General features: G+C 32.8%; 1 protein-coding gene across 10 annotated transcripts in view; it reads right to left on the minus strand.

The window, feature by feature from the left end:
- Positions 1-12,300, minus strand: part of ZDHHC17 (zDHHC palmitoyltransferase 17) — a 232,166-nt gene that overhangs the window by 47,919 nt on the left and 171,947 nt on the right. For all 10 annotated transcript variants that reach the window (XM_024736498.1, XM_024736493.1, XM_024736499.1 and 7 more), the window contains 4 exons: positions 7,055-7,132; positions 6,316-6,460; positions 1,192-1,256; positions 381-543 (listed from right to left, as the gene is read on the minus strand). In XM_024736498.1, coding sequence (XP_024592266.1) covers positions 381-543; positions 1,192-1,256; positions 6,316-6,460; positions 7,055-7,132 — 451 coding nt within the window. The remainder of the gene's footprint in view (positions 1-380; positions 544-1,191; positions 1,257-6,315; positions 6,461-7,054; positions 7,133-12,300) is intronic.

Here is a 12,300-nt window from a genome sequence, read left to right on the forward strand (position 1 = left end):
GACAATCAATGACCAAGTCAAAAAATTACTAAAAGTTATTATGCATACTTGTGATATAAACTTGTGCTTCTCTGCAATGATCTTCTTAAAGAAACCAGAAAACTATTCAGCTATAAAAACAGATTATGTAATTTAATTTCCAAAAGTCAGTAAGAATTCACTAATGAAAGGGCCACCAAAATCTGAAAATTACTCCAATACTAAAAAGACGAAAGTAAATAAACCAGTCTTTCAAAACAAATTCTTGCATGGAAGGGTTGAGCTTAAATGAGAAGTTTCTTCCATCTCTGAAAGTCTGTTAAAAAACCTATATTTTATCAAGGAATTCCCATCTTGGTAACCACATTTCACAAAGCACAATCAATACAGGCTAGTTTTACCTTGATATTCTGGGCATCGACATTAGCTCCAGCTTCCAGAAGAAGACTAATGACTGTGGTATTCCCTGCTAGTACTGCCCAATGCAGAGCAGTGTTTTTGTGATACTTGTCACCAAGGTTAACTGAAACATTGAATGTTAAAAGCAATCTAGTTGGATCCACACTGAAAAGGAAAAAAAAACACAACAACAACAACAACCCTAATTTCAATTATAGAAATCATTACAGATACTAAACTGATTGTGGTTGCATTCCATCTTGGAACACTTCTATTCTAACCTATTTTCAACAACTTTATAATGAGTAATGAGACAACATTCTTAATATGAAGTATTAAATACATGCAACACCATATAACCTAAACTACTTGGAAGAGAGAGCACACTTCGTCCTGACATTTATTATTTTTCACCTAGGGATTAATGCCATTAATATCTATATAATTAAACAATTAAAAATTTAAATCTAGATTGTTCCAAAAATGATTTAAGGCAACTTACTAATTAGTATGTTAAACTTGCCAATATGCAAATCACATAAAAATGAGTCACTTTTTAAAAAGAAGGTAACGTCTTCCATTCTTGGAAATTGTTAAAAGAAGAATACCTTAAGGATACTACAATTACCAACATAAAGGTAAACACAGAAACTCAAAACATCCAAAAAGGTAATTTATGTTATATACTATGTATTTATTATAAGAATTTTAAATATTAGTAAGTATAACATTAATTGCTTTTTCTCATCACTTATTTTACATTTTATTATGCTGAAAATTATCTGAATAAGTATTTTATAAATGGTTACATACCTATGTGTTCTATAAGCTGCCCACATTAAAGGCGTCATCCCATTCTGATCCATCATATCTACATCCTGATAGAGTAAAAAGAAAGTCAGACAGTAAAAACTTTTAAGTTCCTGCCAAATTTCCTGAGAAAAATATAATTTACACATCACAGGAGAAGCCAGCGTAATAACAGTACTCAATCGAGGGTGATTTATGAAACTTTTTCTTTCTTAACTTTAAAATAAAACTATTATCACTGAATATTTTAATTAATGTGGATATAAGTATCTAATTGACATATATTAAGTATATATTCAATATTTAATTAACTTCTATTTCTCGTTTTCCCTTTTAAGATGCTTCACTCAGCCTTTCAATGTTTTCATTTAAAGATCTTAACATACTCTTGATCTTTCACCCACGAAGGATCGATTAAATAAATGACTTATGTCTCTGAAAAACTTATTTATACTAATTCATGATAGGAGGAAATAATAAAACCCTGTTTATTCCTAGGCATCTTAAAACAAAGAATAAATTCAATAGACTTCAACAGATTCAAAAAAGTTTGTTTGCTTTTTATCACTATCACTACGCATAAATATTTTTAGAATTAACTAATTCTACAAAGTTTGTGGTGAAAAAGCAAGGTAATAAAGCAATTCTCTGTCTTACTCCCCACGATTTTCACTTTTTTTAGCTCATTATTTTGGTTTTTACCTCCACATGTTTAAAATAAGATACCTGAATTGCTACTTTTTGATTTTTCAGTTTTAGGCATTATCCTAAATATGCATATTTTACATATCCTCAATATGTAAAATAGCAAATTCTCTCTTTCTTCTCACTGCCCCATCACAAATATGCACCTTTCCTATTCTTTCCTCTGAAAAGATCTACTGTAATTCTGGTTCTATAAATATTCGATATTTACATTATTATAAATATATATATGAATACTATTCCCAACAAAGTATGTAGTAAACTATGATTACTTTCCTCTCCTACCCAACTTTTTTGCTTTCCTTGGTACTGCATTTTTTCTCCCTTTTGCTTAGTTTTCTTTTTCTTTCTTTTTAGCAAATTAGAATTAAAACTACTACCTGTTCAACCAAAACTCTTCTCAAGTTACCTAAATCTCCTTTCAAGACAGGCTGATGTATCAGGGATTCTATCAGTTTCACTTCCCTAAAATTCCTTCTCCTGATCCACTCCAATCTGCCTGAGGCACCTGTCTCATTAACTAGAACAGGACTTCTTTGAAGATAGAAATTATTTTAAATTCATCTTTGTATTCTCAGTGCCCAGAAGAGTAGATAATCAAAAAACATTTGTTAAATGAAAAGACACGTTTATCTATCTACTCTTCTAGGCTTGGGAAAGGCATGGGCTTTAGAATAAGACAGACATGATTTTGAATTCCTAGCTCTACCACTTAATAACTATAAACTGGCAAAATTACATTAATTCTCTGAACCTCAGCTTTCCCACCTACAAATGTGAATACAAATAATGGCTTCATAAGACCCCTGTGAGGATTAAATGGAATAATGTGTGTAAAGCAAACTAATTCCATAGCCTGGAACATAACAGATATTCAATAAATATTAAGTTTCCTCTTCTTCCCTTCCCCATCTCCCATTCCTGGATTACATTAAACCAGCAGATCTTATCCAAGTTATGTTATCTAATTTACCAGTCAGTGGAGAGAGGACAGAGTTATAGTAAGTACACTATAAAACACTTCTTAACTCTGTGTAGCAGTTCTCTGTAAGCTACTCTTACTGACAGGAGTATGTCTCAAATATCCAAATGTATTGAGGCAGAAAAAATGCTGAGAACCACCACATTGACAAGTGACAACACATATCCTTGGACATCACTAGTTTTAGTCTCTTTCATGAAAACTGTCGTCAAATGTTATGCCCTATCACTACACATCTATTTCTAAATTTATTTTACGTGTTGTTGGGAACATCTCATGTAACCTCACTCAATAGTTACATTATACATGTTGATTTTTTTCCACTAAAAATCTTAAAAAAAAAATCTTCTCTGAAGAAATGACATACTTCCTTGTTTCGTATACGAGAGTTAAGTTCTGTCACTTATTTTACTTCCTTCACTGCCCTGGTTTGAAGAAAGCTCGACTAAATTTGATGTCCAATTAAAGCAAACATTTAGATTCTTATGTTTAAGTTTCTTCTTCCTTTTTAGTTGTAAGTCTTTTCATATCTTTTTTAAAAAGTGACAGTATTTTAAATATTAATAAGTAAAATAAAAAATGTAAAATTATGCCACATCTCTAGAGTACTAAAAGAAAAATGAAATTCAACCTTTTCTTTCTTTGGGTCGGGATTTAAAACTTGGTACTTCTTTTCCAAGTTCAGCCTGGACGTATGAGTATTCTCTATTAGGAAGAATTAACAAGCCCAGATCAAAAGGTTATGGTAATTCCATGATCAACAGGGCTCCATTACTTAGCATTTTCCCCTTTTTTTTCCTGAAAATCATCCAAAAGAATTGGTAGTGAGCAATGAATATATTTAACAGTATAACTAACATGAAACAATTGTGAAGAATAGAATGACAAACTGAATGGAAATGTTACAGGCCCTAAGAATGTAAATTTGATAAAATTAACCAAAAATGGGGGGAAAATGGAAAAAGGCTGAAAAGAAAGTATAATGAGTACCTAATCTGTAATGGCTATGAGTCAAAGGATATTATTTAAAGCTGAAAAATCAAGTAATAGAAATTTATCAGAACAAGTTAACACTAAGAAAAACAGTATAATTGACTAATGTCAATGTAAGACAGGGAAGAGAACGAAGAAATTAGAAATATACTAATTTTATTACTGCTTATAATTGGGAACTAATCAGAACTAATAAAAATTGAGCAAACATCTGATTAAAGTGAGAGAGAAAAAGAGAACTGTGTGACTGAGGAAGGAATTACCAAGCAGAAGAAAAGAGCAGCACAGAGGCCCTAAGACAGAAGCTTATCAGAGTTGTTCAACGAACAGCAAGAAGACGGGTGTGGTTAAAGCAGTAGTGAGGGGGAGATGACAGAAGATGAAATCAGAGGTATCCAGGGCTAGACCACACATGGTTCAATAGGCCAGAGAAGGACTTTGGTATCCATTTCAAGTATAATGTAATGCACATTAGAGTGGTTTTCTTTTACAATATTTTAGCATATAGATTGAAAAACAGTCTGGAAAAATATATACTAAACTGTTAAAGGAAGTGATCTCAGTGGGGAGAGGAGGTAAAGGAAGAGGTGGGATTTCATTCTCTAAGTCATACTCTTCTATTATGTTTGAATATTTTACAATAAGTATGTGTTACTTTTCTAAGCAGGAAAAAAAACTCTGACTCATGAAAAAGAAAACTACTTGTCAGACATTTATTAACATTATCATGCATTTACTGCACAAAAGGTACTGTGACAAAAATCTCTGCCCTTGAAGAATTTTATAGCCTACATATTATGTCAGAGTTAAAATGATTACTGAAACATCCAAACTCCAAAATCAATAAGCTAACAAAAATAGTGAAAACTTTACACCACTTTTCCTACCCAGTTAAAAACTGGGAGAAAAAAAGTGAACATGTATTGTAAACTTATATCTGTAATACAGAAGGCCACTGAAGACAATGCCACGTGCAACAGCGCCATCTACTGCTTCAACTGCCAGTCTAGAAGGAACTGTAGGAGAATAAAGATGATCCCTTGTGGTAGCTGGTCTCCAAAGATGGCCCCTAATAAACCTCCCTTCCCAGTATTCACGCCCTTGTGCTCCCTCAATGAACATGCGCTGGCACTGTTACTTGCTTTAACTGACAGAATGAAGCAGAAACGCTGTTATGCCAATTCAAAAAGTCAGACAGCTTCTGCTCTTGCTCTTTTGGGCACTCTGAGCCACCATGTAAGAAGTCTGGCTTCCCTGCTAGAGAGACCACATGGAGGGGTATCTTGGAGAAGAAATTCTAAGACTGCATGGGGAAAAAGAGAGAGGCCTAGCTGTCAACTGAGCCCAGGCTTTTAGCCATTTCTATCAAGATATAAGGTATGCAAGTGAGCCATCCTCCAGCCCAGTTGAGCCCCCAGACGACTGCAGCCCCCTGCCATTATCACAAGAGGAACCACCCAGCCAAGCCCAGTCAACCCACAGAATTGTGAAATACAATGGTTGGTTGTGTTCTAAAGCCATTATATTTAGGGGGTAGTCTGTTTACACAGTAATGGATAATAAACTCCCCCTTCCAGCAATTAATTTAACCAGTCTATGCCTCTTTTCCTTAGCAATAGTGTACAACACACAACTGTCACTGACTGGCACTGCCAACAGCAAATACCTTAAAGGATTCATAAAATAAATACTATTCAAATTCTAAATCTAATATTTTAAATTGAAATAACAAATATATGTTAATAGCACTGAATTAAAATCATTTGTCTTTCTCTTATGATAAGTTCCTTAGCTATAAAACTAATGTTTAAGTACGAGAGAAAACTCATGAAAGAAAAACTGAGTGACATTACTTTTAATAAAATACATGTTATTGAAACAAATGAAAATCATGGTACACAGAAACTGACAATATTTACTATGATTATAGTCACTACATATTCAGGAGAAATCAGGAAGAATCACTTAAATCATGAGAATTTTTCTGACATGTAAGAAGCAGTATATTATATAGCAGAAACAGAGAAAATGACTTAAGGAATGTATCCCCCTTGAGAGGGACTTAATACAGAAAATAACCAGTAATATGTTCAAAAAAGTTTAAATAAATTCAGATGATATATTCGAAAGACGTAATTAAGGGAAAAAAATAGATACTTAAATTTTCTCCCTTACTTTCTGGAATTCATCTCTGTCACTACTGGAAATTAAGAAAACCCACCTTAATGGATCATTATCTAGATCATAACTGGTTTTCATATTTTTATGTTAACTACATTAAACAGCTCAATATCAAACTAACTATATATTTATTTATTCTCTTCATCCATCAGAAAGTACTATTTAAATATCACTAGACTGTTACACTTGTTAACACCAATAATATTAGGTATTTAAACCATGAAGAACGTCTGATTAAAATCTACCCCATTGTGACTTTTTTTTACCTGTCCTTTTGCTATGAGATAAGCAACAATTGAGGTATGTCCAAACTGGGCAGCCAGATGAATACAGCTACATCCTTCTCCATCAATTAATGAAGGATCTGCACCATATTTCATTAGTTGCACGACCATAGATAGATGGCCTTGTCTAAAATGTAAAAGAATAAACACTTAAATATATAAAGTTATTTCAAACAAGAAACTCTGGAAAGATCTTTTTTTAAAAAAATAGGGTAATGGTGGAAAAGATTACACAAATCTTACTTTATGTTATTTTAAAATAGGTATATGTCAAGACACATTTAGGATTTTATGTTCTTAAGTCTTAACTGGTATAAACGGTTTTTGAAAATTTATAGATACTCATAACTTCTTTAAATATGTAATAAATAGTTACTATATTCTATTAATCCTATTCCAATATGACCTTAATTGTCCCATGAACTAGATACATCTTTCACTGTAAACATATGTAGGCTGCAAAAGTATTCCAAAGTTTAACACCATCTTATAATTAACTGGATTAATATCAGCATGGTTAATTCCTTAAGGACACTTTGGACAATAAACTTTGTTTCCAATGCAGGTAACACTGGACAGCAATACATTAGCACATTATTGATATTAATTACTGGCATAACAAGTTCTCCCATTCATTTCCTCATATTCTTTTTAAAGCTACTTAGTTATAGATTGCTAAAGGAACCAAAGGGGAAAAAAAAATCCAGAATTAAATTTAAACCTTGTGGCCCAGTGCAATGGAGTTGAATTTAGGTCTCCTCCAAGTTGATCCACAATAGCACCTTTCGAAATATAGTATCTATAAGACAAAATTTTAAATAATTAAGACAACTTTCATTTTCAATTTTAAGAAACTGTATGAAAAATAAAGAAATGTTTTTCATTTTAGATCTCATGCTAGTTTATGCCTTTGACAATAAACAATCTTTTGTGAGTTTTTAAAATACATTAGCAGAATTTTACATCAAACATATCTTTTACTTCCACAAGTAAAAGAAAAGTAATTTTTTAAATTACAATAAAGAATAGCAAAGCCAAATAACAATCATATAAAAAAGAAGGCAGTCAGAAAACCACAAAGATTTGGATCCTACAGCAGCATCAGGTAGGATTTTGGAATTACAACAGCTGTAGAGCAGGCCAGACACATAGCCTACCATGGGTAGAAGCTCAGCTTTTTAAGCTCAGCTTTACTTTCCTCACAAGATTACTATAGATTAAATCAAACAACATATGTGAAAGAGTTTTATACACTGTAAAGTATAACATAAAGGTTCTTTATGATGCCTTATTTGTTATGCTTTTAAAGCTGTGTTGCTTTAAAAAGAAACAGCAACCTTATTTCTTACTATATTCATGTCATAACATCTTGATATTCTCTGAAATGAACAGGACCTAGCTGCTTATATAATGCTTGCTTTGGAACTGATCAATGCAATGAATCTTGAATACAAATGATTTCAAGGCATTTGATGGCAAATGTTTGACATATGTATATTATTGAGGTTCTTAAACTATTCTAAGTGATTACTTCTTTAGATCACTAATGCATTCACTCTTAATGCTCATAGTTCCAAACATTTAATATATTCAGTACTTACAAGCTTGATTCAGATATTTTCTGCTTTATACATTTAAGTTGGTGCTTTTAAAGCATTATGCAATGAAGGGCCCAATTCCACTCTATCATACAGTTTGAAGTAACTTAAAATATTTCTAGACTAAAATATTTCCAGTCCAAAACATCAGACAGTCTGAACACAAACATTCAAATGCTCCTAAACTGTTTCTTAAGGTACCCAGTAGACATTAATGCAATAATTGAAAATGATTTTTTGAGCCCAAAAAGAAGTACATCACAGCCAAAGAACAGCTTTGATAGGAAATATTTTCTTTAAAATTCCAACTAGAAAGTTTTTTAAAGCAATTTTATTACCTTCTCTATAGTTAATATATCTGTGTTCCTGAGACGTATTTTTACTCACATTTCAAATCCTTACTAGGACTATGGCAATGAGTGATTTCCAAACTAGTTCTAAAGTACAACTTTTTTTTAACAAGGATAGGGGAAATTTTTTTTCTGCATGATAAAGAAGAGTAACTTCTATCACCTTTTCATTGTAAACCTCTGGAAGAAAAATACTATATTTTTATAACATGTTATTTTTTGGTAGCTTTAAGACCCTAGTTCAAACTATAAAATTCTGAGAAGATTGTATAATTCTTATTTTTAAACTCAAGCCTCCTTGCAATACTATAAGATGGTTATTATCAAGAAATGTACTTGCAGGTACTAATGATCCCTAGATTTTGAGAAGAGAATATCAATGAACAAGAGATAGCAACAAATACTTGCAAGATGAAAAGCAAAGAGCTAAAACCCAAATGTCTCCAGAGGAGAACACCAATGAGAAGCAAACCAGAATATGTTATAAAACCCTAGAAAGGCTAAGGGATTAAAGGCAATAGTCACCTCAAAAGAAAGTAATAAGAAGCTGGACTGTAAACAGAAACACTGGTTCAAAGTCAATATAAGCTGCTGAAAAACTGTTGTTTTCTAACTTATATTCTCACTGAAAGTGAGTGTTTATTTAGCATCACAATAGGCATTTTAGTGACAGGGAAGCAATCAAGCAGCTGACAAAGCTAGACTAGTTTTCTTTGTGCACCGTCATCTTAAAATGTGACTACTTAAATTTTTAATATTATTATAGCGATAATTCAAACTCTTCTATTAAAGTTCAGATTCATTCTAGTGTCTCTAAACTTCTCATGCTCCTGTTGATTTTAACATTCAACCATTCAGTATTTGCCAAAAGGTGTATTCAGTGCATCTTTCTAGAGAAATTTAAGACTCAAGGAATTAACATCACAGAAACACATGGGACACTGAAAACGTTGCAATGAAAGTTTACATGCTAAAAGGACATTGGGGAGGTTCCTAAGTCCCACAACTTCCAATCAGCTTTGTTATGTCTCTCCTAAATATGAATGGTCAAACATGACCAGATAGTTGAGGAAAGCTTCAAACATGGAAGGAGACCAAAATAAACAGAAGCAGCCCAAAATAGACAATATATAGAGAAGAAGAACTTAAAAAACTAAAGTTATAATAATAGCCTCCAAAAAATAAGAGAAGGTAATATACTCATAAGAACAAAACATTTTTTTAAAGTGGGGTGGGGGGTAGAGATCAAGAGAGAATGCTTCAAATTGAAAATGCCATAGATAAAATTAGAAATTCAAAAGAAGGATTACAAGATAAATTAAGAACATCTCCCTAAAGCACAATAGCTATAAAAGGACCATATCAATGCACAATAATGTAAACTTTCACAAAGTGGGGAATAAAGAATAAAAGCTTATATGTCGCCAGGGAAGAAGAATAAGCCACACACACACTGTGCTCTCAGAAATTATAAGCTACATATTTTTTAACAAAGCCCCATATTCGTTAACAACACCTTGACTTGAAATCAAACTGAAATCAGAGACTACAAGCATTATTAGCTGTTGTTAACAAAGAATCTTGAAGTAACAGGAGACTGCTGAAGACCAAAGCCTGCACTAATCCTTTTTATTTCATTATATCAGGGTAAAATCTAAGAAATAGTTAAAAGACTTCCACTTGAAAACACTAGGAATATAAGAAATCCAGGCCAGGTGAAGGTCTCCTCCTTTCCAAATTATACTTACTTTAATATCTTACCAGCATGAAAAGTGACCCAACTAACTTTGCTTGAAGCAAGCTCCTATAATACGTCCTGAGGGAACATAACTGTTACAAGGGACACTTCTCCATGGGTCTCTGGTGGCTCCCATATGTCTTGCTGAGTATATGAGAAGACTGCAAGGCCCTGACCACTCTTTACACAGGCCATTTCTGAGTTCTGTTTGCATCAAGCAACCTTGAGAGATGAGGTAATGCCTCCCTCTGGGACAAAGAGCGACTTTGCTTCCCATGTACTATAAAAGCAATGAATATCCACTGTTTGTGCTGCATCGACCATATCAAGCCACTCCCACAGGACCTAGGGAGCTATGCAAATATGATGTTCATGCTATTTGCTGTGCTATGAATAATAAAGTCCTTGGTCTCTACCTGAGTCATGTATCTTCTGCCAGCATCCATGAAATAGTAATATGCTGTAGCTTCTAAGAAGGGTGTAATTCTAGACTGAAAAGTAAAAAATTAATCTTGAGGCTATAAATACCAGTTACTATAGAAAACTGCATTTACTCACCATTATATTTGTTTTAGGAAAGTAACTTGCTAAACTATGAATTGTAAGAAATTAAGTTTACCCCCCTGATTGGGAGATTGTGATTGACATATATACAGTACTACATACAAAATAGATAACTAATGAGAACATGCTATATAGCACAGGGAACTCTACTCAATGCTCTATGGTGACCTAAATGGGAAGGAAATCCAAAAAAGAGGGGATATATGTATACATAAGGCTGATTCACTTCGCTGTACAGCAGAAACTAACACAACGTTGTAAAGCAACTATGCCCCAATTAAAAAAAAGAAATTAAGTTTACCCCTCTGAAGACATAATATACACAGACACTGTAGTTATTAACCCATTCTATAGTTAGTGACTTTATTCTGTAACCTCACTTGCCCATAAGTGGTGGAACAATCCATAAGGCAGGCAATATCAAGACTTTTTGTCTGCATTTCTCATTTTAGAGTTTCTTATTTATTTTTAAACACAAGACAAATGTGAATTTTTTGATCAACAGAATGAGATCAAATATATCTTAACTATAACACTTGAAGCAAAAAAATAATAAAGTAATGCTTTAAAATTCTGAGAAAACTAAGCTTAATCTAGAAGTCTACACTCAGCCAAACAACCAATAAGGTTTGAGGGCAGAAGAGATAGTAACTTCAAAAGATTTACCTCCCAAGCACCCTCTCTCTCTCAGAAAGTTTCTGAAAAACGAGCTCTACTAAAACCAGAGAGTAAACCAACAGAGAGAAAAACCTGAGATCCAGGAAACTGAAACTAACACTGGAGCAAAGGGATTTCCCAGAATGATTGCAAAGGTAGGTCTCAAGACAATTGTTGTGCGTAGCTCTCAAGAGCAAACAGTCTGGGCTGGAACAGAAAGATGGAGAAATTCAGGAATGATTTCATCCTCCCTACTCCACCAAAAAAGGAACCAATAAATTATTTGATACTGTTTGCATACACAGATGGGTTTTACAGTTCTGTCTATGAGTATGGGAACAATTAGTTCCAATATACATAAAGTTAAACAAATGAAAAAAGAAAGCAACTATTACTTCTGACAAAAATAAAAATTCTACAGGAAAAAAACAGATATCATAGAACACTTCTGGGCTCATCAGTGATAATTTACATATGCACAACAATTTAAACTTTGCATAGTAATTTAACTAAAACTATAAAGAGGACAGAGGAAGAAGTATTAGTGGTGAGGTGTCCTAGGACATCTAGTTATCCCGAAAGAGAAAGTCAAAATATAATAACTGATAAATCAAGAAACAGCACAAAAATTGGCAATATTTATTAAAATTCAAAATTCATCCTCCTTACTTTCCTTCTCCTAAGAATTCTACAGATATATAAGAACATAAGCAAAATGGTATGTGAACAAGGTATTATTTACAACACTGTATAAAATAGTAAAAACATTAGAATCAATCTAAATGTCCACCAATAGGTAAACCATTAAATAAACTAAGTCCATACAATCAAACATTATACAGCTTTTTAAAAAGAATGATGTAGCTCTAGTTGCACTGAGATGAAAAAATTTAAAGATACATAAATTAAATGAAAAGAGCAGAAAAGCATTTGCTATCATTTGTGTAAAGAAAATAACTTTCTAGATAAAAGTAACAACATAAAAATGTAATATACAAGAGTAAGTACTGAAAGAAACAGCTAAAGTACTGAAGATAGTTACTTCTTAGGTACAGAACAC

Source organism: Neophocaena asiaeorientalis, unplaced genomic scaffold (genome assembly GCF_003031525.2).
Source record: "Neophocaena asiaeorientalis asiaeorientalis breed wild unplaced genomic scaffold, Neophocaena_asiaeorientalis_V1.1 scaffold134, whole genome shotgun sequence".
Taxonomy (NCBI): domain Eukaryota; kingdom Metazoa; phylum Chordata; class Mammalia; order Artiodactyla; family Phocoenidae; genus Neophocaena; species Neophocaena asiaeorientalis.